The sequence below is a fragment of the Dermacentor albipictus genome, chromosome 2 (genome assembly GCF_038994185.2).
Source record: "Dermacentor albipictus isolate Rhodes 1998 colony chromosome 2, USDA_Dalb.pri_finalv2, whole genome shotgun sequence".
Taxonomy (NCBI): Eukaryota; Metazoa; Arthropoda; class Arachnida; order Ixodida; family Ixodidae; genus Dermacentor; species Dermacentor albipictus.
This window is the reverse complement of record NC_091822.1, coordinates 127,050,905-127,075,840: the sequence shown is the minus strand read 5'-3', so window position 1 is coordinate 127,075,840 and position 24,936 is coordinate 127,050,905. Positions and strand designations below refer to the sequence as shown.

The 24,936-nt window shown below is 45.7% G+C and overlaps 2 protein-coding genes and 1 non-coding gene across 7 annotated transcripts in view; 2 read left to right on the top strand and 1 right to left on the bottom strand.

Moving 5' to 3' along the window:
- Nucleotides 1-3,405: 3,405 nt before the first annotated feature.
- Nucleotides 3,406-3,478, bottom strand: TRNAK-CUU (transfer RNA lysine (anticodon CUU)). The gene has a single exon. It is a non-coding gene; the product is annotated as a tRNA-Lys (tRNA).
- A 282-nt stretch (nt 3,479-3,760) lies between these two features.
- Nucleotides 3,761-7,542, top strand: LOC135895912 (zinc finger protein 271-like). Of its 3 annotated transcripts, none has more exons than XM_065424150.1 (2): nt 3,761-3,883; nt 5,352-7,542. In XM_065424150.1, exons 1-2 carry the CDS (start codon nt 3,881-3,883, stop codon nt 7,275-7,277), a joined length of 1,929 nt encoding a protein of 642 aa, XP_065280222.1. In that variant the 5' UTR covers nt 3,761-3,880; the 3' UTR covers nt 7,278-7,542. The 3 variants fall into 3 exon arrangements, with proteins under 3 accessions (XP_065280222.1, XP_065280224.1, XP_065280223.1); XM_065424152.1 differs by lacking the exon at nt 3,761-3,883 and adding an exon at nt 3,998-4,155; XM_065424151.2 differs by lacking the exon at nt 3,761-3,883 and adding an exon at nt 4,230-4,526.
- Nucleotides 7,543-8,582: 1,040 nt separating this feature from the next.
- Nucleotides 8,583-24,936, top strand: part of LOC135895938 (peptidyl-prolyl cis-trans isomerase FKBP8-like) — a 40,406-nt gene continuing 24,052 nt past the window's right edge. The window contains exons 1-8 of one of the 3 annotated variants that reach the window (XM_070533966.1): nt 8,583-8,887; nt 9,167-9,545; nt 12,705-12,852; nt 14,976-15,063; nt 19,890-20,000; nt 20,876-20,950; nt 21,757-21,787; nt 22,714-22,800. In XM_070533966.1, coding sequence (XP_070390067.1) covers nt 9,183-9,545; nt 12,705-12,852; nt 14,976-15,063; nt 19,890-20,000; nt 20,876-20,950; nt 21,757-21,787; nt 22,714-22,800 — 903 coding nt within the window. In that variant the 5' untranslated portion in view covers nt 8,583-8,887; nt 9,167-9,182. Of the gene's footprint in view, nt 9,000-9,166; nt 9,546-12,704; nt 12,853-14,975; nt 15,064-19,889; nt 20,001-20,875; nt 20,951-21,756; nt 21,788-22,713; nt 22,801-24,936 lie in introns of all 3 variants that reach the window. The other 2 variants (XM_065424218.2, XM_065424217.2) reach the window with 2 other exon arrangements.

Sequence of the window (24,936 nt, the reverse complement as noted above, 5' to 3'; positions counted from 1 at the left end):
AGACACCAGTCTAGGTCAGGATCGTAAATGACTCCCAGGTACCTTACAGTGTCTACCTGCGGAATCAGTTGATTCTGATACACAAGGGATAAGGAAACCGATTGATGCGTAGGGAATACAAGAAGGGCACTTTTGTTAATATTAAGGACCAGGCGCAAATTATCCAGCCAGACCACAAGGAAATTTAAATACGCTTGCAACTTTTGTTAAAACATGTGAATTTTCTTAGCGCAAGCAGAGAAAACGTACATACACCGTGACATCCTGCATTATTAATATCATGTAATAGTATATTAAACAATAGTGGGAAAGCACTGAACCCTGAGGAACACCTCAGGTCTGGGAGAACCACTCGAATGTTGCTTTCCATTTGTGCAGAAAAATGTTCTTCCGTGCAAGAAGTCATTGATCCAAGCGATGGTATACGATGGAGGGTTTAAGGCAACAAGTTTAGGGCAACAGGAGAATGCTATACTCTACGCTGTCAAAAGCTTTTCCAACATCTAATGTTACGAGGGCCGAAACTTCCATGTTTCTTTCAGCGATAACCGCGTCTTGCTTGCTGGATTAATATGCGCGGACCAAATAAAACAACCACTGCGAAATCCAATTTGAGCGGGGCTTAATGCAATAATTTTAGAAAAGTGCTGTAATAAACGATTATGGACCACTCTTCTAATTAATTTTATCATATTAGAAGTTACAGCGATTGGCCGAATGTTGTCCAACTCAAGCCCTTTTCCGGTGTTCTTTAGAAGCAAGATATATTTAGCTATCTTCCACTCATCAGGTAGCCATGTTTACTCAAGGGAAATATTTAGCAACTCTCCCGTGAAATTATTTGCCAAGAATTTGAGCATGCAATACAGATATATCATCGTAACCCGGAGCTGATCTCATACAAGCTACGACAGATAGAAGTTCCGACGAGTTGACTTCTTCAAAGTCATTGCACTGTGTCGGCATTCCGAACACATCTGAGAACTGTGCCTGCAATCGCAATGCAAGGTCACGTGCTATGCAATCAAGATAAGTCTTAGCTTCCACTGGGGTCAATACAACGGAGTTTAAAATATGGCTGACAAAAGGTTTCTTGTTCTGCTCCATGAATCTGCCTAGGGCTTAAGTTTCCTGCTTTTTGGGTCAGATAAGTAAGTGTTTGCATTAGCGTTATAATCATCCTTGGCTTTCGCAGTTGTCCGCTTAAAGCAGGCCGAATAAAATTTGGAGTTATACCAATTTAGGGGGCTCTGGTTATGATGAAGGCTCTCCCACGCAGCTTTTCTAAGAGGATATGCCCTTTCATATTCTTCAGTCCACCACGGGGAACATTTTTCGTTCCTAGTAGAAACTCGTACAGTGAATCTGGGCTGTTCTGTTGCGTCAGTCGATGCATTTTAGAACCTACTCCGCGCCCTCTGCCTTATCAAGCGAAGTTAATAGCAGATTTCACACTCCTTTTATATGTACCGCTGTTGACAGATTTCAACGTTTTCTCACTTACTCTCTTTGGGGAACAGGCGACAGAAAAAAGAATAGGGATATGATCACTGGAAGGTTTTACTACCTATAGATGTCCGTGATGTCACGCTGACTACAGCAGCTGCCAGAAAGGTCAATCACGGACCTTGAATCTCGGCACATAGATGTTACAGCCAGTCTATTACAGCAGCGAACATTTTTCGATGATGACCATGACCCGAGGACCACTCGTATCTGAGCGGTAACCTCAATGTGATATGATGTGAATTAAAGTCCCCTGCAATGACAACTCTGTCCGATTTACTGAATAAACCATCAACACCCGTAGGAAAGCAACCGTTTACTATGCTAAAGTGAGCACATCTAGGAAGAACTAAATCAACAGCCAACAGTTCACACTCCGGATTCATCATTTATTGGTGTATAACAGCCCTGTGAAAATTTTTAATTAAAAATTAGATTATGGGGTTTTACGTGCCAGAACCACCTTCCGATCATCAGGCACGCAGTAGTGGGGGACTCCAGAATTTTGACCACCTGGGGTTCTTTAACGTGCACGTAAATCTAAGTACACAGGTGTTTTCTCATTTCGCCCCCATCGGAATGCGGCTGCCGAGGCCGGGATTCGATTTCGATGGCTTCGATGGACGTTATGAGCGTCCCCTTTGGAACGGGACGGTGGGCTGCTTCACCAAGCTCTTGATACTAGACTGCCTAATGTCCTACCTAGGTTAAAAAATAAAAAATAACATAAAAAGAACCCATGATGAATTACCATAACCAAATTTTCTGACCCTCTATTGTGAACTTTGTTTTTGCACGCCTCCGTTTGTTCGTTTTTTTTTGTTTTTTTTTGCCGTTTCCCTACTTTTTATGCCCAACTCTTTCAATCGCCTCTTACTAATCTCTATCACGGACATGTTTACTTACCCCATCTGATCGCTGAACCCAAGGTTCAAGGAGGCCAGTGGTGCCTAAATTGACTGCTAGGTAAACGCCTTCACATTCTAATAAAACATGCTCCATAGTTTCCCTAGCTTTACCGCAGCAAGCACATGCTTATTATTCCTTCTTATATCTCGCTTTATAGGTGTGTGTTCCAAGGCACCCCGATCTCGCTTCTAAATGTAATGAGCCTCCTTTTGAGTTATCATAAATTGTTTCTTTCCCGATTCCGTTTTTTTTTTTTTTCTTCCGAGATGCTATTGCCACCTATTGGTATTGTCAGCAGATAGGCGGGACGACCTCCTAGGGCCTCTGAGATGCCAAAATTTTTGTAAGCTACGCTAGAAAGCTTCGACACCGATCAACTGCTGTATACTAGATCGGCGGACATGAAAAGTACAAATGCAACGCGCTCTTGGCGCCCATTGTGCTGCCTCTTGAACTTCCCGGATGCACACAGGGACAGAATCAGCACTATGTATGCGAAATTCAAAGCGCAATTCAATAGCGTCCCGCATGTAAACTACGTTATCACGTTATACTAAAATTTGCTTTCCGCAAAGTTCGTTTGCAGAACGGTTGCGCTATTTCTCTTAACCCCACTATTACGCTAACGTTAAACAAACTGTCTACTGTCTATCGCTGGTTCAATTCCGCTGAGCACCGGCCAAATTTTAAATTTTTGTTTCTTGTCATTGAAGAGCGGCACAAACCAATGTGGCACATATCCAGTTACCCAACTTTGTGTCAAAAGGGTTAATTAAAGAGAGGAATATACCCAGTCACACAAGTTAGGCCGACGGTTTCCAACCCTGTTCCTTCAACACATCAGCCTGATGCTGTTCTACCCAGTGAATCAGTCATCCAAGTAGGCGAGAAAACAGTTAAGCTGCCAAATAGGTAGAAAGATAGATCCATGAATTCCCCATAGAATGCGAATCACATAAAAGGAAAAAAAAAAGAGGTATAAAAAAGCTACGCCCAACGTGGGGCTCGAACCCACGACCCTGAGATTAAGAGTCTCATGCTCTACCGACTGAGCTAGCCGGGCACGCAGAACTTGGGCTCAAATTGCCTATTAAATATCTGATGTTGCTTATTTTGTGTTGTGTTTTTTTTTAATTTATAGCACCACTTTGCTAACTGAAAGTTGCCCGGAATGTTATTATGTTGTCGCTTATATTTATGTTATGACTCCGTTTTACTCAGACCAATTGGTTCATTCACGCACTGCGGTTGATTGTTTTCAGGAAAAGCGAGCATGCTGTAGAAACAGAAATCGTAATCAGTATTCTGCTTTCAGCAATGAAAGCGAGGCGATCGGCACCTACATGCGGCCCTGTTCCGACAGCACCGTTAACAACGTGGTAGAAGTGCCTTAACATTTTGTCATAGGACAGCAGCGGCCTGGCGCCTGGCTTCCTACCGGTGCTGAGAAGAACAAACGCAAACAATGGTAATTTTTCATTACAAATATAATTTGTTTCGATTCGTTCTTTCGTTTCAGCGTCCAAAATAATGCAAACCTCCGAACGGTGGTATTAAAGCACTTTCAACAGATGGCGTATGCCTCGTCTCACCGTCACGCAGGCAGTCACGTGAGGGCGAAAGAAGAAAAAAAAAATGCCCAAAACAGCACCGGGAATTAGGCTTATCGTGCGTTGCTGACGTTGCCGACGCGTTCGGCAAACTAAAATAGCTTTAGTTAGTAATCTCCTTCACACAAAGGTAAGAAAATGCCGTATTTGCCTAATGTCCCAGATTTCTGGGAACTCCGGTCTCTCACTCCGAACCACGCGTGCCTGCAGCGCCGAAATGGGGCGATGGCAATGCGCTTGCTGAAATCAAGTCGGCATTGCCCTTGCGAATGTAGTTGTGGGCGCAAGCAAACTGTAGCGTTGTTACTATACATGCCGGTGTCTGAAAATTATTGACGCGTTTCTTTTGCTTCGGGAGCGGTTTTGCTAGGTTTTACGAAGCGGCATGGTACTGGCCATCAATTTTGTTGGTGAATCGTCGTCTTCGCTCTGCGCAACAAGAACCGAACGCACCTTTGCAAGGCGACAGCGCTGGTCCCGAAAATGTGATAAGTATCCTATGTACGCACACGTCAATTTCCTAACTATTTAGGAAAGACTGGTCAGCTGTCACGTTGTAGTAGCAGGTCATCATTCCGCACAGAGGCACAGTAACGGCGTGGTCAGGTCGCTGAAAAATTCATCGACACCACGATATATTGGTAGCAGTGGCGATTCTTGCGGGGCGGTCGAATTGACATCGAGGAACGCTTCTGGCGCTTTACAGAAACACCGGTCGGCCCTTGCCGTCTGTGCGGCGTTAGCGGGAGTTTGACGTACTCGTTGCCCAAGCTGCATATTGCGAATGGAATCCTTGTCCCCTTTGGCGTTTTCACGCTGTTGCCAAAGGCGTCAGCGTCGTTGGACCTTCAGCCAAGCGATAGAAATTCGACATCGCGATGCCTTCCCACTGATTAAGCCCACACAGGCGAAACGATAAAACGAGCGTTGAATGCAGCTAAAATTTTTGTTCCAAATACATGATAACGCTTTCTGCATTATGTTCGCAACGTGTGCAGATCTTTAGTTTGTAGTGTGTGTAGTAGTATTCAGTAGTTTTGCGTAGATTTTTAGAAGGCGTTTAGTAGTAAACACAGCCTTCGGTTTGCGTTTCTCTCGCCTGCATTTGATTGGCTCGCGCTGTGTCATGTAACTTGATGGTGGCTCTAAGATTTCAGATGCTTGGCCATTGCAATGTTGGCCATTTCATCGCAGCCATGTAAACATTTGCTGCTAACAAGGCTGTTCTTTGGCTTCAGCCTGCTTTTAGATTTAAAATCTGTATGGCTTTCGAACATTCGTGCCCGCGTTTCTTACCAAGAATGATATATTCATTCCCTTCTGCAGGTCGTCATGGAAGAAGAGCAGCTAGATTACGACACGGTTGTCTACCAGTGTGGTGCCTGTGACGAGCAGTTCTCCTCTCTGGAAGAGATAGAGCAGCACCACAGTGCTGATGGAGGAAACATGTGTCCATTCATGGTGGCTGCTGCCATTCAGCCCCAAGCTGATGGCAACAAGTCTGAAGTTGTGGTTGTCTCCGAAGGTGTAGCTATCCCTGAGAGTGTGGTTGTCTCGGGAGACATCATAGTTCCAGAAGATGTGGCTCTTTCTGAAGATGTCGACGATCCAGAGCCCATGGTTGTCGAAGCGCACCCTGTGACCGGTCACGGGCATGCTTGCACAATATGTGGGTGCAGCTTCAGTTCAAAATTCCTGTTGGAAGCACATGTGCAGTCACACCGGAACAACGAGCAGAAGGTCTACTCTTGTGAGCTGTGCAAGCAGAAGTTCTGCGACTCGAGCGAATATGTCACGCACCTTGTGTCAAGCCATGCCAAGAAGGACCACTGCTGCACCATCTGCAACAAGTGGTACACATCACGCAGCAACCTAAAGACACACATGATGATCCACGCTGGGCGTAAGCCCCACCAGTGTGACATTTGCGGCCGCCAGTTCACTGTGTCGAGCAACCTGAAGGCTCACCGGCGCATTCATACGGGTGAGCGCAAATATGTCTGCCAAGTGTGCAACAAGGGATTCATCACGTCTACCCACCTCAAGACACACATGGCAGTGCATACTGGTGAAAAGCCATACCAGTGTGAGATATGTTTTCGCGAGTTTGCCGTCAACAGCAATATGCGTGCTCACATGCTTACACACACAGGTGAGAAGCGACACGAGTGCCAGATCTGTGGCAAGCAATTTGCCACCTCGAGTCATGTCAAGACTCATTTGCTGTCCCACACGGGCCAGCGGGATCACAAGTGCTCGACATGTGGCAAGTCCTTCACGGTAGCCTCCAACTTGAAGGCACACATGAAGATCCACTTGGGCCAGCGAGACCACGCGTGCGACCTCTGCAACAAGCGCTTCTACACCAACAGCGATCTCCGGTCTCACAAGATGATCCATACAGGAGAAAGGCCATACCAGTGTGATGTGTGCCTCGAGCGCTTCACCAAGATGTCCAACCTCAACTCGCATCGAACTACCCACACAGGTGAGCGGCCCTACCAGTGCGAAGTCTGCCTTAAGCGTTTCCGAAAAGCCGTCAACCTGCGAACGCATCAGCAGACGCACCAGTCGGACCGCGCTCACCCGTGCACTTTGTGTGAAGAAGCTTTCCCAAACATCACGAGACTAAAGGCACACACAAAGAAATGCCATCAGGAGGTCTTTGGCTGTGAGCAGTGCAATCGCAGGTTTCAGTCACGCTCAGCGCTAGAAGCACACCAGAAGCTCCACTCCGACGCATATTCCTTCTTCTGCAATGTGTGTGAGCGGTCGTTTGCCAAAGAGCAGCACTTGTTGAAACACATGGAAGGGCACGCAACAAAGAAAAATGAGTGTCCCACCTGTAACCTGCGGTGCACTTCAACGAATCAGCTAGAGATCCACATGCGGACGCACACTGGAGAAAGGCCATACGCCTGCAACGTGTGTCCGCGGCGCTTCACAAAGCAGGTCAACCTCAAACGTCACTTGCAGGTTCACACAAAAATCAAATTTGAGTGCCAAGTCTGCCTGAAGAACTACATTTCGGAGAAAACATTGCATTCACATTATCGAAACTCCCACCCAGGCTTTGTTTCCAACCCCGATTTCACGGGTGCCACGAACGAAATCCATATTGTGGTCAAGCAGGAGCCTGGAGTTGAAAATTCCTCGCATGATGGAGACTACATTGTGGACAATGAAGGTGAAGTGGAAGGTTTGGAAGAGGAAGATGAGGAACAGGAAGTCAAAAGTGAAGATGAGGCTTAAATGCAGCAAATGCAGCATGAACTGAAAGCACAAATGAAGTTAGTGAATCAATCCAACTGCAACAGAGAAGTGGCTTATATCAAACAACAGGGAGCTCTGAGGTGGCTTTAGGAACAAACCAAAGGTTTCCTTGGGACATCATTGTGGCGAGTGTTGGGTAGAACATGTTAAATAATAAAAAAAGTTATAACAGCTGCTGAAAATGCATATTATAATGTTTGTATATTACAGCTGGCGGAATGAACTATTGAAACACTGTACAGTACAGCACTTGTCTGAGTTTGGTTCATCTCGGAATTCCACACTGTCACCACACAGCAGTATGTGGTTTTAAATGCCATGCCTTTGAAAATGTTGAGGCACATTTCTTGTCACTTTAAATTTTGTGCTCACAGAGAATAATGTATCACTGTAAAACATCTACATTCCGCAGCCTGCAACAGTTATGAACTGAGACGCGAATCTCGTCAAACAGCAGCCACGCTACTTCCAGGGTTAACTGCTGAGGTGTTGCCAGAAGTGTCAGAAAACCTTTGCAGTATAATCTCTGCAATACCGTTTCCTTTCTACAAAAATGCTTCCACAGCCTTGATGCTATGTTAAGAGTCCCCCTATCAATTTATCATTTAATTAATCTCTTGTTGTGGGGGTGGAACACTAATCAGTAGAAGTGTGTAAACAAGTAGACGGCAAGCTGCTGACCTTAGGTATCACTGGACGTTATTCCTGATAGTCGACCCAGTGCTAACGAAAGCGTATACCGGCTATTGATAACTATGTGAAAACGTAGATTAAACAGGGCGTGACAGAAGGCTAAGCCATGCACGTTATTCTAGGTTAATTATTCCGCGCGGTCTTAACTGGTTACTAGAATATGGTGGAACGGTACGCACGTCGTTATTTCGATTTGTGCAGTGTCTTCACACGCCGCCACTGAAGCTCCCTGTAGGAGCACACGAAAAATGACCATGCCCTCTGTGACGTTCCCATGACGAGCAATGTGCTCAATACAGTGGCGTAGCAACAGGGGGGGGCGTGGGCCCCGGGTGCAAGGGGCCAGTGAGGGGGGGGGGGGGGGGGGGCTGTCATATACGTCTGAAGACACCCCTCTTTCCGCCGGCTACACCCGGGGAGGGGGGTGACAGAAGACCTATGAGCCCCGGGTGCCAGACGATCTAGCTACGCCACTGGCTCAATATAAAAGCCCTAAATCCGCAGGTTTATCTTCATCAGCCTAATTTATCTCCACTGCAGGACGAAGGCCTCTCGCAGCCTTTTTCCCTGTCTTGCGTCAGCTGACAGTGATCTACGATCAAATGCCTCAAAATTTTCCCAGTTCTGTAACTCGAATAGACCAACGGTTACTACGCAATACATGGCCTGCCCAACAACATTTCTTCCTCTTATTCTCAACCAGATGTTGGCTACCCCACAGAATACCTACTGGTAAAATCCGTAAATGTTCGAAGCTGTGAACACTGTAGAGCACACAGAAAACGACAGGCCGCCGGCGCGCCGATCGCGACACCAAACCGTGCGGTCATTGGCCCATTTGGCTGCATGCGCTCCGCGCGGCGGAACACGCCGGTCTGCTGCGACGAAGAAAACGTGTGAGTTTCGGACGGTCCGGCTTTCGGACGCGTCACGCCCCTTGTTTTTTCTGTCGCACCATCACCACCAGACGCTCAGAGCTCTGGGTTAACCGTTTCTCGCCGTAGGATCGTAAGTGCATCCGCCTTACGTTGTCTTTAAAACACAGCGCCCCGAAATCCAAAGTTTCGAAAAGTTCTAGAACGGCAGGCCGCCGACCCCGTCGTATATGTGCCGCGTAGGGAGCGTTTCCTTCGTGACTCCGCACCGACGGTTTATTATACGCTGTTCTGTTCCAGAAGAAAATAAGAAGTTATGCCTGTGATCACGGAGGTGACTGGTAACGAAGACGTCCCGCTCCGAGTCGGTCCAATGGGAGACGGCCCTGACGAGCCTGCTGCAGAGGTCGGCAAAGGCGACGGCAGTAGCGAAGAGCCTTCGCAACTACCCAAAGGTTCGCGCGCGCGGAAAGTTGACGGCTCTGGGGACGATGACGACGACGGTGACTCGTCAAGCGCGGATATGCCGCCGCTGGAGAGCTTGGATGTCGACAAGTCGTCCTCTGACAAGAAAGCTAAGAAAGAAAAGAAAATAGTCATCGAAGACGAAGAGCCCGAGAAGGAGGTTGACGAGGACGGCTGGCTCGACGTCCTCGGAAGCGGCGAACTCAAAAAGCGGGTGAGTATTTAGGGTACTACGAGCGGCGCATACGAACTTGAGCGAATACGTTGCGTTCGTTTCACTAAGGGTAATCGTGAAAGAGCACTCTAAGTGCTAGCTCTTTCACGCCAGCTTTAAAACACGCACCTTTGTAGTCAGACGTCTGCGTAGAACTTTCCTATGCCTTTCGAAAATCGGTTTTTGAAACGCACCTGAGGCTGCACTTCATGAGCCAGCCGATCTCGTGTCGTGTGTTGCACAGATATATGTAAGTTGCGCAACATTTTTACCTTTGGAGGTGGCTGTTTTGCTAACCGTTTTCACTTAAAACAGATCTTCAGACACCCACTTCTGTCTAGAGCATTCAAACAGTATGTTTAAAGAAAGCGTAATGTAACAGAGTATAAGCGAGCTCCAGGCACCATGGCTTGTGTTCACATGGCTGCCACTTCATATAAGCATAACGTTTTTGTCACAGAAAGAACACTGTTCAGGTCAACACAAACACACATAAATGTGCACCATAAAAATCAAGGAGATCTGAACACTGCATTTGGCTCTCATTGATCTGAACACAGTGTTCAGGTCTATATGGCACTTGTGGTGTACATTTCATGTAAAGCATAATGCAACAGCATATAAGCGAGCTCGGCATCCTGTGGCTTGTGTTCACATGGCTGCCACTTCACATAAGCATAATGTTTTTGTCATAGAACACTGTGTTCAGGTCAACACAAATATGCATAAATGTTTATTATAAGAGCCAAGGAGATCTGAACACTGCGTTTGGCTCTCTTTTATCCGAACACAGTGTCCAGGACTCTATGGCGCTTGTGGTATACATTTCATGTGTCTGTGTCCTCATCTTTTTCACGCCATTGTGTAAAGATTAAACATGACAGAGACTGATTCACTAAAATGCCGGCTCAACCACATGTAACCTTTATCAGTCTTATTAAGGAAAGAGGTTATAGAAAGCCCGGCAAGAAGATGCTGGCCTTTTGTGTGTCCTACATTACTAGCTTTGCGAGCTGCACAAGTTCTTTGCCCTGCACTGCTTAGTCTCAGAACTGTTAATACACAGTGTTCAGAACTGTCAATGAAATGCCTGCCTCTTGTCAGCACTTTTTGAGGTCTCTTTGCTTTTCGTCATCTCCTATAGATCATTTGCCCATTCTCATAGGGGGAATTAACTGTTCGTGTTAAAAAGTAAAGTACATTCGATCCACTGGGCAAATCCATCTTTGACACCACACATATTAGTAGCTGAAAGTATCTAGGTTTGTTATTCTTGAGTGTGTATAACAGAGCAGAGATGTTTGGCATTAAAAAAAGGCTTTTTTGTATGGTAACAATGAACACTCAGCCTCAGTTTAGACTGCAGAAAGGTGGAGCGAGGTTATTAGTAACATAATGGAATAAACTTCATAAAGAGATGTACCTCTTAGCAAGAATACTGGGCATAAACTAAGCTGCAGTGAGGGTAGCACAAATGTGTGAATGAGTTGCTTGCCAGGGATTTATTTAGGTTTGTGGCCTTAGTGCTGAGGTTTGTACCGTGCCGTTCACTGCTGTGTAGAGTGTGCGAACAGCCGGCTTTGCTCTGCGGGACGACACCTGGCGCAGGTATCTGGACCCGAGATAGCATGCCCAGGAGCATGCGCGGCCGAATAAACGTGCAAACTTGCGCGTGTTGCATTTAACCAGCGGTCCTGTTCGTAAGCCCCTTTGTTATCTCGAACAGTCCGGGACCGCAGTTCATTTGTTGCGAAAAGAGCGGCACACGTTATCAGCCCACGCACTTCATTCTATGACATTTGCCATGCCGCAAGCGCCCTCAGACCAAGTGCAGATTAAAGTAAACAAAAAAGCTGTTCAACGTCGCCACTTGTCAAAAGCAGTTCTACAGGTTCTGCATGTCTGTTAGGCCATGCATGCTCCTGGGCACACCATCTCGGACACAGCAACTGCCACCAGGTGTCGCCCTGCAGAGCAAAGCCGGCCTCTCGCACGCTCTACACACCACTGGATGGCACTGTACAAGCTGCTTATACAAAAACAATGCGATGGTAAGCAAATGTTACGCAGTACTATGCATTGAAACGACATCTCTGCCCTAACTTATCAGAATGTAGTATGGTTTGCCATTGCCACTGGCACAGGAGGGAAGAAGGTTGACTCATAATACCACTCTGCTGTTTGCTTAGAATGAATTCAAATGATGAAAAGGTAGTTTGACTTGTTTTGCGTGGTCTACCATAGCAAACATCCTAAGGATAACATTTGCAGGCAGAGAGTGCATCTCACTTGGCAAGCCAATATTCTACATAATGAAGCAAGCGCAGAAAAAAAAGGTATAAAGACAATATAGTTCTTGTGTAGGGTATTTCCATTTCTTGCAAAAAGCAAGTAAGCAAGCAGTATTTTACAGCGGTAGCTGTTGTGAAGAAAATCTGTTGAAAATGCTGAATAGCTTTGCAGTGTACATGTGATCTAGATGTAATAGGGTCTTTGAGCTCTTTGTCTGTTTGCACACCCATCACTGGGTTATGCCACAAGTCTGGCTGCCTTACACCACCTCTTTATATTTTCAGGTATACATGTGGTAGTTGTCTTTATCTTTAACGCTCAGTAACACTCGCAAAACACTAACAGTCGCAATAAAATTTCTAGTACAAGCATATTTCTTTTTATGCAAGTCCTGTTAGTCTGTCTTTTACTGCACTTTCAAAAGCATATCAGTTCATGACAAGGTGCTTGTACAGTGTGGTTCATTTTTAAAAGGAACACCCCACTGTCTGGGCCTCCCTTTGCTGGCTCTCTAACTGTTATTGCCAGCTGAAGCTATGTCAATGCATCATGCAGGGATGTACAACGATGCCAGTGCCAGTAGCCACAAGTCATCTGCAGGCAAAGCTGGATGATTGTACACTTGCCAGAAGGGAAAAATCACGCATGCCCTGCAATCATGTGTTCACTTTAACAGTGGCTCACACTCTACATTGCTAATGACCTCATTACCGTCACTAGCCATGTCCATGTTGCTAATGTCTGCCCCCATGTCCAGATTAGCAGCCAGTCATCACTGACTCAACCTACTTTGTGCTTCTGAGATTCTCTTAGTTGCTAACTGATTATTAGTTTGTAAAAAAAAGCTTGGGATACTGTGGGCCACAGGTGATCAAGCCAGGCCTGGGTAAGGACTCAAGGCCGCAGAGGTGCAACTGGGTTGTGCTAAACGTGAAGGGCACGCTAGACGATGGCACTGTGTTTGAGGAGCACAAGGACTGGCGCATCATTTTGGGCGACATGGAAACTGTCTGCGGTGAGTGATGTCAGCAAATTTTTATCTGACACTGTTTGGCAGCTTTGTTACTTTCGCTGATGCACTTTGAACTTAAGCCAAATGAATCCTGCACATTGCAGCCATGACTTGCCACATTGCACCGCCATCTTAAAGGAGGGTGTTATCGCTTCATCTTCCTTCTGCCTACAACAGTTGGGTGCATGGTGACTAAAATGTTTGCCATGTTGCTGGGTGGCTATCGCAGGTTCCTGCCAAACCTGATGCAGCAGGTCCAGTTTTCCATCTTTGTGGCCATTTCTCAGCATAGGCAAAATGATAGAACATGTGTGTACAGTTACAGAAAGCTTTCCGAGTGTTGAAATTAATCTGGAATCCTCTGCTATGGTGTTTGTGATAGCTGATAGTAAAATAGACTTGCATTACTTCTTTTTTTTTACTTGCCAAGAAGCCTTCTTGTAATATTTTATACAAGTATGCAAGCTGCCACCTTATGAATAGCTTTAAAACAGTGCCAATTAGTGACCCTTTCTTTCATAATTCCTGAAAGATGATTGCAGTGATAAATAAGTGCCATCTCTTCACTATGAAAAAAACAACTGCGTTAGGCAATTTTATTGATTATACATACCATGCCATATCTAACTTAAGTGCTCAAGTGAGTTGTGCAAGTTTTCCCTCGAAGCATTTCCCTGTAATTACTGCAGATACCAGGCATATAGCTATTGCAAATGCTAGTACTTAAGGATGTCAGCACTGACATATTGAGCAGTGTTTAATTCTTCACTGTTAGTAGCATATATTTTTGCATCTCTGCACTTAACCCTCTGTGTGCCTAGAAAAAGTCTCGCACACCCAGGAATTTTCTTTTGTCTACTGACTGCCATAATTTGATCGCTTTGATGCGAATGCTCACTAAGTGGTGCCAACTCCCCCCCTACCCCTTTCCTCCTCCCCCCCCCTTCTTTTTTTTTTTCTTGTGGGCACGGATGGCTCCCCGGGGTTTTCAAAAGTTCGTGGGGCTGCAACATTCATATGAGGACGTATTGCCAGCGAAGCTGTTTAGGCTGCATGCATGGGCTGCATACATTATGAAATCATACATTGTTTTCGTATGGCACCACACTACGGCAGCACAAGCACCGCCGAAGTCACCACGCCTCCCATGCATCTGTTGCAACCACTTTTGCAGCCGTGCTGGCACCTCCTACATGTGTGGCATTATCACCGCAGAAGCGCAGGCCACGTGCACAAGTTCCTTCACCATACTCTTTCCTCCTATCCCCTACCCATCTCCATTCCAGCAGCGTCAGCACTGCTGATGCACGTGACTTTATAACCACAGAAGTGTTGGCCACGTGCACAGGCACTATCGCCACACTCTTTCCCTTCTCCCCCGCGTGATCTGCATGCACATCCCTGTCCACGTGCTGGGTCCCCGACGCAGGTGCAAGCCGCCCAGGGTATCCCGCCTCGAAAGGCACGCGTGTGATGCATACAGGGGCTAGAGGTAAACAGCGTCGCTGTGAAATGGCGGCGTGGAATCTGGTGACTGTAGAGATGATGACCACCTTTTTCAATGCCAGATTTGTGGTGTTGTTTTTGACGTTTCTTCACCTAAGGTAAACAATTAGACCTGGAAGTGAGCCATGTTCAGAGCTGTTAATTAGTACTGACGATTGCGAAGAAGCATTCAATCCTCTGGCTGCCTCACTCACATGAGCCTGGCCTGATAACAGCCCTTTGCCACTGGTGCCTCTGCAATTTTGTCTGCTTTCCTTGCTGTGCGAGGAATGATGTGTTGCTTGGAGTTTTGTTCCAAGAAATGTCAGGCTTCATATAATAGGAGTTCTGCCATGCCTATCTGTAACTCTAAAGCCTGAAAAATTTGACAGTAACAGACTACAAAAAAGCACAAATGAACTCCTGATATTGCAACTACAAAAGCTGTCTACAATAGATCAGTTATAAAAGAAATTTGGGAAATTTGGATAGTTACCTAGAAAACTAAAGTTGGTATGGAAAAGGTTAATGGCAGAATCTGCAGCCTGTGTTGCTTGTGCTAGTAGTATTCAGCATGATCTTGTCTGCTTGCCCTGTTGGGGTGCCCTGTCAATCTTGTTCTGTGCTGTGTTTTTGTGCAGGTTTGGACATCACACTCGCCCTCATGGAGAAAGGCGAGGTTGCCGAAATTGTGGTCCCTGCCAGGCTGGGCTATGGGGACCAGGGAAGGTGAGGCTGTAATGCTAACACACAGCTTACAAAAGAGTACGCATTTGGGCTGGTTGGTTCATGATTACGAGCGATAAAAAACAGCGCTAAACGACGGGACGAGTGAAGGGACACAGACAACAGCGCTGTCTTTTACCTAGAACAGGGACACAGACAACAGGGACACAGACAACAGCGCTGTTGTCTGTGTCCCTTCACTCGTCCCGTCGTTTAGCGCTGTTTTTTATCGCTCGTAAACACAGCTTACGCTTATGTTGGACCGCAGTTTTCTGGTTGTTCAGCAAGCTGCCATTCACGAGAGTTTCTTTGGTAATGCTGTTACGTACTGTAAAATCATGATCAATCAATTGAGCCCGCCCCGTCAGCCTTATCAGCCACCCCCCCCCTTCCCCTCTCACCTCGTTATAGGCAATTGCCAATCTTGAAGTGCTTTTCTTCACAGTGGAATCTCTCATATAAGCAGTGAACAAGCATAGCAACATGACTGCCACAGTAGTGTTGTTTTACTCAAGCATGAGCGACTACAGCCGTTGTGAGTGACAGGTGGCAGACAATGACTTAGCAGTTTGCGCCATTCTTTACTGGTGTCCGTCTTTTCCTGGGAGGCTAATTACACCACAATCTATACTGTAGTGAAGAGTGGCGATGTAAACAAAATTGCATTGTCATTAGCTACCATGAGGTAGCGACGGAAATGTTTGTGATATGTAGAGTTCTCGTCTTCGATTAGTACTTACTTTTAAGCGGCAGCACCATGTGGCCAGAGCCTCTTGCTTTAAATTTTGCGACAACTGAATGGTGAGCCTTTTGATGGGCCAGTACCTTGTTACAGATGCTCTGTATGCTGTTCAAACGACGAAGAAAAAGGCAGTTTTGATGCTCCTGATCAGTCTAGTGCAGGGGTTCCCAAATGAGGTTCCATGGAACCCAGGCATTCCATAAATAGCATTTGAGGGTTCCTTGAGCGGCCAAAATGAACCCGACCCCATCCCTTCCTCGGGGGATTTTTATATTACAGTTTAAGTTTAACGTTTAAAAGCATAAACATATCTGTAGGAAAAAGAAGCAAGGGCGAGGGAGTTTCCACAGCACTTTGGGAAGGCAGGTGGGGTTCCCCAACACCAGAAAGGTCGGGGGCCTCTAGCCTAGTAAATAATGACTGAAAGCAAAATTAGGCATTTGCATCTGCACAGCATCAGGCAATCTTAAAATTTGCAAAACAGTCTTCAGGGCAGCCGCATTACAAACCATATAACAGAGTGTTGACTTCACTCTTAGTGTGTTAGGCGTCTCTTATTCCTTGTTATTTTGTAATATAATGTTGTATCCAACCACATGAGGCGTCTTTCAAGCGTTAGCTACTTGGCGTCACGCACAAGGGTATTGAATCCAACAAAGGAAGGGCTTCGGTCCTGCCCGAGTGCTGACGTCAAGACCAGAGAAACGGGGGGGCTTCTTGGGGACACATTTTTTAACTCTGTAGATGCAGGGAAAGTTTTGTAACTAGCCTACAGGAACGACCAGTTTGTGTATTGGCAACAGGCTATCCAAGGCATGTGGCCATTGCATTCGCAGGTATAACGGGTTGAAATAAATTGAGAGATCGCACAGCGTTTGCATGAATGCTTCTAGGAATAAGTGGAAGCCGGCCATCATTTTGTATTTATACAAGCTTTTGGTTGGACTAAAGAAAGTGGCCAGTCGGGTCACAGTAAAGGCGTTTTTTCTTTTTAGCCACCAGAAAAGTTAAATCATCTGTGTTTGCTCACTGACCCCTACCGTGAAAAGTCTAAAGGGTGTCAGTCCAAGTACTCGAGCTCATTGATTTCCTAAAAAACGGAGCGGCATAGTACAACATGCCACTTTCATTGGGCTGAAAATGTCAGACAGACCAGCCACTGTATAAATGACTGTATGTGAACCTCTAAAAGATGCATTGAAGGGTTGAAAATCGCAGAATGATGGTGAGGGGAACTTAAAGGGAAGCTGAAGTGTTTTCCAGAAAAAAATGAATGAAGAGCTGTACATAATGGTTTTCAACCCTCCGAATTCGAATATTGCATCGAAATTGAGCGAAAGAAAGCGCAAACAGATTTTATTTCGACGGAAAGTGCAGCAGCAGACTCGGGGCAGCTCGGGCGTCTCGTGACGTCAACAGTGGTGTTTGTCCGGACCGCCCGCTGCGGCTACACAGGAAGCACGGTGCAAGGTGCATTGACGCTGTTGTTTTGCTGAGACGGTAATGCTCCATTTCGAGAGCTTGCGTTTCTCTGAGGAGTTCGGCGTTGCTCCCTACATGTATGAGCCGATTGTGAGGAGCCAGCCTTCGAAGAAGCAAAAGATGCTGGTAGCAAGCAGTGCTTTCGACGCGAACGAAAGTGAAGTATTAGCATCTCCTAGTGTTAGAAATGTTATTTGGTGAGTATGTTTTTTTTTTTACAAAGCTGCATTCAGCGATCCAGTGAGTTAGTTTTGGGTCAAGCAACTGTACTGTTATGTTTCTGCATGCCTCCTCGTGGTACGTAAGCAGGGAAGCAATCGTCGGCATTTGTGCGCTGCTCCACAGCTGTTGGCAACCTACACAGATGGTTTACATGCGGGAAAAGTTTTCCAGCTCTTGTAGCACGTGTAGTGACCTTCAGCAACGCGTCATCCGCACGCTACTCGTAACCAGAGCTGTAAAGGCGACAAATTTTGTCGGCTATGTGAGATGGACGATTTCTCTCTGCTCACGAGAGAAGGGGGAGTGCAGTGCCTTGGCGTGCGCCGGCTTTCAAACACATGCAAACTTTACACTTGCACTGCGTTATGGTAGCGGCATGTAGGCTGTTTCACAACACTCATGCGAATAGAAAATTAATGGCAGTTTGCGACGAAACGTGCGTCAAGGGTGGGAGGTAAACGTGCACCTTCCGTTCAGCATGCCAACACGAAGGAGCTAGCAGTAAATTAAAATCCTGCTTTGGAGGAGTTCTTGTATACATAGGGTCTTCCAAGACCAGTTACCATCCGTCCGCCCGCACCCGTCGCGTCTTTGTGTGTTCGTTGCCCCAACCTTCTCACGCTGCGTTTAGAAAGCCTGCTAGCAGCAAGTCATACTCTCACTCATTCACGCATTATTGATAAACCCTGGTAGTAATCGTCGTCACGGAAGTGATTAGAGCACAGCACTGTTGTACTTGAGCACTTGAAATTCTTTCGATTCACAGTAGCCTCCCACTTAGCTGAAAGCTTCTTGTCTTACAAGAAGTAATGGAACATCGGAACGTCGTTGCGGCCACTGTTATTCGTGCAACCGTAGACTGTACAGAACGCCGGCTTGATCGGCCCACTACTTCAGTTGATGCTGCGCACGTCAACTTGCACTCTACATAGACACAAACAAAGGAATGTAGAGTCTAGCAAAGCAGATTATGACGGCACGCATGCAGAAATGAGCACGGTCAGGCATGCTCACGGAGACTGTGAAGGAACAGAACATCAGTGCTGATGTCACTACACTGCGGTTTCCGGTCTCCACTCACATCGTCAGCGTCAGCAGCAGCGCGCGACGCTCGACGAGGGGCGGAGTGACAGCGCAATTTTGACCGACAATTACGTCGCTCCTAAGTGAAAAATCCCCCCCAAAATTTTACCTGCATGGTTTATAAGGTTTCCACATCCGTATATGAGCGTCTTATTGAATTCCACAGACTCTTCAGTTTCCTTTTAAGTGGCACTGTAGTTCATGCTCCGAGCACAGGAGCACTTCCTTTTGCCAATTTAATTGAATATTAGTCGCACCAGCACTGGAAGCATGTTGAAGAGATTAATGATTACTTATACAAATGAAATTTCACTTGTGCACTTGTTTGCAATGTTTGTCTTAATATTGTGATGAGGTAGTGATGTTGATCAGGTAGAAGCACTAGCCGAGAGAATGGATGGGAAGAACAGAACTGTTTATTGGGGGAACTCTTGCCAGGGATGAAAAGCAGCACCCTGAGGACAATATAGGTGAGCACACTCGGCGATTATCAAATTGAATCGCACTGCTCGACTCCAACCACTATCTATACATCCGTCATGGTATAGTCCTGGAGCAGTCGGTAGTGCTTGTATCAGTTAGAGATTGTATTCTAATGTTTGCAATGGGCATACAATATGAATAATACTGGTGTCACAATGGTGCCTTTGATTGCTATTACCCGCCGTGGTTGCTCAGTGGCTATGGTGTTAGGCTGCTGAGCACGAGGTCGCGGGATCGAATCCCGGCCACGGCGGCCGCATTTCGATGGGGGCGAAATGCGAAAACACCCGTGTACTTAGATTTAGGTGCACGTTAAAGAACCCCAGGTGGTCAAAATTTCCGGAGTCCCCCACTACGGCGTGCCTCATAATCAGAAAGTGGTTTTGGCACGTAAAACTCCATATATTATATATTATTATTATTGATTGCTATTGAGCCTGATCAGGATAAAAATTTTCTGTGGTAATTGACTCCCTTCCGTGAAATTGCACGAAGGTTAGCCAAGCCCGTCTAGCTATTAAGTGATGACAACATTCACTAATGCCCTGGCACTGCAAGAACATCTTGCATGAGAATGATAATGCAGTAATGAAGACCCTTCGGTGAAAGGGAACACGGCCCAAAAGTAAAGAAACGTATATGTGGCAATATATCAGATTTCCATTGCCCCTTGAGTCACGCTTGTGTGCTTAGTTGAAGCTTTTATACCTTTCCATCTTATGGGCTCGTGTATTTTGTGCTGTACGACACGTTGCCAGCCTTTGCCAAGTGAGAATTCGTTGGATAGACACTTGAGGCCTCTTCCTCACCATCTCAGGGAACCAGATGTACCCCCCAAGGCAAGGCTGCACTTCCATGTGGAACTGCTGGACACCTATCCTGCCAAGGAGGAGACTGACCTGCCCTTCCAGGAGCGCCTCTCCATTGGGTGCGTGTGTACGTTGCAGTGCTCCCAGGGTTTGCTAACAGTACACAGATTGTCGCATTACTGGTTCAATGGGCCACGTGGCCTATGCATATCCAATGCCTCCTCTACTAAATGCCTGCCGCGTCGCTGGTTTTCCCATTGGAGCGGAGGCTCCTGTAGTTCAGGGTAGTCGCGGAGAGACGGCGCTCGCTTCCGACCCTATTTCCTGTTGCGGAGGAAGTGACAATTACTAGGCTGGCACACACTCGACCAATGGCTTGATGCGAGACCGTGGGTCCTGCCTCCGGGATTGCAACACACGCGGCTAAAATTTTGGAGGCAAGGAAACGTAATTCAAGTTTGGCGCAGCTGCCACAACTAGCGCTCGCAGCCGACCCTGGTGGAAAGGGGGAAAGAGGAGAGGGTCCGAAAGCAGCTTCTCAGCTCATGCAGCAGGCATCTTCTAAAGGAGGCATTGGCTCATCCCATGCCTGATGTATTGCCCAGTTCACTGGTTGAAGATAATTAATCAACTTTTTGAAGTATTGCGGTTGTCACAGGTATTGAGCGACCATATTGGGCCAGATATCCCAGCGACAACTGTCTGTATTAAAAAAAAAGAGGAGGTGGACAATTTTTACAATAGTCGCCAATATGACCATGAAGAAAACCTGCACGCAGAACTTTTAATCTTGCGCTAAAAGCTCTCCGGCAAGTGCTGGTTTGAAGAAAAATGCGGGCCTAAAATCAGTGCCAAACGTATTCATTTTCGACCATCCCGAGAGTTCCTCTTCTTTGTGTTCTGTATCTTGTGCAGTTTCTGTCTGGCCACATTCCTGTGGAAGTGACCTTTCAATATCTACAAGCTTTCACTGACGTGATGTTTTCGGTTGCAGCGACGCGAAGCGTGAAAGGGGAAACTTCTGGTACAGCCGCGGTGACTACTCGAATGCAGCCCATTGCTACAGGAGGTGAGAGATCTTTCATTTATGATACGAGTGGTTTAATTACGATACAAGTATCGGTATTTTTTTCTGTTGTACTGAAAAAAGGGGAAGGTTGTATAGCTAGTATAAAATTCCCGCTCTTTGCTGACCTCTGTAAAGTCACTGACATAGCTTCTGCGCCATATTGCAGGGGTGGCCAGGTGAACGGGTTCAAAGGGCCACAACCTGAGCTCACTGTGTTGTGCAGGAGCTGTAGCAAAAAATTTAAGTTAGAGATGCAAGTGCCATATCTCTTCTATATTGCTGTGGGCCACATGTCATCTTCCATGCAGTACTGGCTTTGATATCCTACATTTTTTGGAACTACTGCATAACCATCGCAATTGGGGCGCTTTCCTGCACCTAGACTAATTTGCTAGTTCATTCTGCAACGCACGCGAGGTGCCTACACACGGAAAACATGTGATGTGGCTCTGCTGTCGCTAGCTTAGCGCATAAAAGTGGTTCTTTTTTTATTGAACTTTCATAATAGAAGCAGTACGCCATTGCCAACCTACAAAAGAACTTATTCACGGTTTGAACACCCTGAGAAGTGGGATACTTGTTTTTTTCTAGCTTTTCTGAAGGCTGCAGATTTCTGTGCATTCAGAATCGTCTGCCGCACCTGACAACGAGTGGAAAGGCCCGTTTTGAAATATTTAATTTCGTAATCAAGCATTTTTGTGCTCTTTGAGTTCCTCTAAACACCTCTAGTTCTAATTGAACTGGTTACACTGTTCCTTTTGCCGCCTTTATCTGACTTTTTTTTCCCCCTTTTCTTTGCATTGCAGGGCACTGGATTTTCTTGATGACATGGGTCTGGTAAGGGTAAATTTAGCTCATTTACAATGCTCTGAGTAACAACTAGCGTACGCAAACATTTGTACTAGTTTCAATAATTGTATTACTAGAACTTGTGTATGAACATTTGTTATTAGTAAACGCAGATCGCCTGTGTCAATTAAGCGGATGCAAAAGAGAAAAATGTAAATTGAAACTTTCTAGACTACTCTTGTTGAATAATAAAGCTGCTGTTTCTACCGAGATTTATATGGGGTAAATGAGTGAGCAGCTCAGCAGCTACTCAAAATATTTGTGACGGCACTAATTTCAGGTTAGCACACCGCATTCTTGTAGCAGCCTAATCATTCTGTGAACTTTTTCTTTGTTTGTTTCTCCTTTATCATTTGTGAAAATTTGTGCCTGCACTTTTTGGTTCTGGTGATTCAAGTCTGACACCTGCACGTTCAGTGAAAAAGTAGCGGAATTTTCGATTATGCAATACAGCCTGCAACATGTGGTTCATTTCTTTGTTGCTGGTATCTGCTACTGTTACCAGTGGCACCCACTGATCTACCAAGAACAGTGCAGATGGCATAGTCCTGGCATTTGATTATTTGTGCCTTATCTTGCACATGCCACAGATTTTTAGATGGAACTTGTGGAATTGCAGTTTTTTTTAATAGCACTCTCTTATTATAATAACTGCCAATGAATTTCCATTGTAAAAGCGTTACATTGTAATTTCCATTGTAAACGTGTTACATTGAGCCCTTCTTTCCTGATTGTTTTGCATTCCACTTGTGCACACTCGTTTACATAATTAGGATGAAGTTATCAACTTGCTTGTGTATGTACTTGCGTGTGTGCGCTTGTACATGAGTGTATGCTAGCCTGGTTAGCCAAAGAAATACTGCAGCAGCGTAACTCCATGGTACAGTGAGTGACGCTGAAATTGTATTTCACAGAACCTTTCAGAGTCGCCTGCTGACCTGCAGTTGCTGCTGGACACCCGGTTAAAAGTCTATAATAACCTCACAGCAACACAGATGAAGGTGCGGGACTGCGTTCCAAGATTACCTTATTCTAGCACTTCCATCACTACCTTGCCATATATATTTTGTTTGTTTGTTTTGACTGGAATGCATAGAGTTTCTTACAAAGATTGCTAGAGGAAAATTTGGATGCTGTCATCATACAGGTGCCATAGGAATCATAAGTAGTCCAGTTAAACCCTGATATAGCGATGTATTTAATTTGTAACTTCTTGTCCATGGAATACTATGTATTTCGAACCTCAATATAACTGAGTGCACTTATACAAGATTTCAATATAACGAAATTTCACTGCCGCTGAGAAGGAATACCGAGACAATAAATGGAAGCTTCCGTGGACAAAGATATCAAATATATGAATCTCACGCTCAGCCTCTGCCACCTGCGTAGTAATTAAACTTTGGCTGCCCTGCTTATCAGTGTCGTAGCCGTTGAGTCTCACTAATTTCGATTAGTTTTGCACACTGAATTGGCCTCAAACCACACAAAACTTAAGGTCAGACCATGCGCCGGCTTGCCAGCGAACTCTCACTCCCGGTCACTCCTGAGTATGTAGATGCCTTAGCAGTGTTCACTTCATTTTGAGCTATTGATAGCACTTCAAGTTGCACAGGTTGGATGTGGCTACTATCCATCGGTCGAGCTAGTGCAGGACAAAGCCGGTCCGTACCATGTAGCATGGCCAGGCCGGAGTATATGAACGTGAGCATGCACTCAAGCCCTCTTGCGCACAAAGCAGATGCCTCGCAAACGCTCTACAGTTGCATGTAGCTGCGATATGCTATGTAGTGTAGATACCATGGCCGCTGCAGGGCTCCACGACAAGTCCACTGGCTGGGCACACTGCGGCTCACTGAGGACAGCCAAGTCTGGCTTACATTTGGCATGTCGTAGGAGCCAAAATCGGAAGCAGTAGCATCTGTGTGAACATCAAAAGTCAAATATGAACTGCTTGCCACAGTGATGTTCAGTAGGCAGAGTGTTGTGGGCCCGTCCCACTCCGCTGTAGCCTTCGCAGTACATTGAAGAAGGACTGGTTACACTGTGAAGGTGTTTGATCGCCAATAACTCCACTTCTGCTGAATTCATTGAAGTACTTTTTGTGGCAAAGTATTTCTGAAGCAGCCTGTCTTAACTTCAAATCCATTTCTCCACTTCAATAAAAAGTGTTCAGAGCCCCTTTAACAAAGCAAATTGCTGATTTTACATACTTCGTTATATTGAGGTTTAACTGTACGTGGGTTTTACTATATGCTTTGCTTGTGGCTTCACACATTCTTTTTGCATTACTTATTGAGCGTTATCTTGCTAAATTTCCAAGCAATTGTATTTGTGTAAAATTCTAAATGTACAAAGGTGGCAAATTTTTGTGCACATGCATAATCATTGCATATTTCTACTTTTACAGCAATATTTTGTTGAGGACGATCAGTTTTCAGAGCTGCAGAGCTGTATGAAGCCAGAAGGACGAAGCTTAGGGCAATCTACTTATGTACTATTTGATTCAAGAATTCATTATTTGAAATTGTCAAATGCAGTCGAACCTTGACAGGTACAGAAAGAAGTTATGCATGTCACACCGTACATAACGAACCTTAATTTAACGAACCAGTTTTGTTTCTCAATCTTGGATCTACTCAGAACCATTTTTTTTTCTCGATTTAACAAAGCAATTTCTTGACATGGTTTCAACTTCACAAAGTTTTCAGGCATTTCTAGCATGTACTTGGGAGCCTGTATGGCTGGTAAACCTAGCAAAAAACTATAGAAGTGTCGGCCAAGGCAGAAGTTGTTTCTGCACATCCTTTTGCATCAAAAGTGTGAGTGACAAAAACATCATAGAAGCACATGTGCTCTAAGTGTGGTATGCAAGGAATGCCGCTGTGCCATCTGTCGCGTTGGTAAAGGACGTGCTGAAGCTGCAGGGCACAAAGTCAGGCGCAAAGCAAGATAAATTGAACATTAGCTTGTAGTAACACGAGAGCTGATGATTCCTTCAGCGCAAGGGGGTTGGGAAGAGGAAGAGGAAGGCTTGACTGTATTGTTTTCTGTTCGAATGTAAAGGAAAACAGTGCTTATTGGAATCTTGAGGGAGAGAGACTGATGCAGGTGTGGGCCATTCTAAATGATACTGG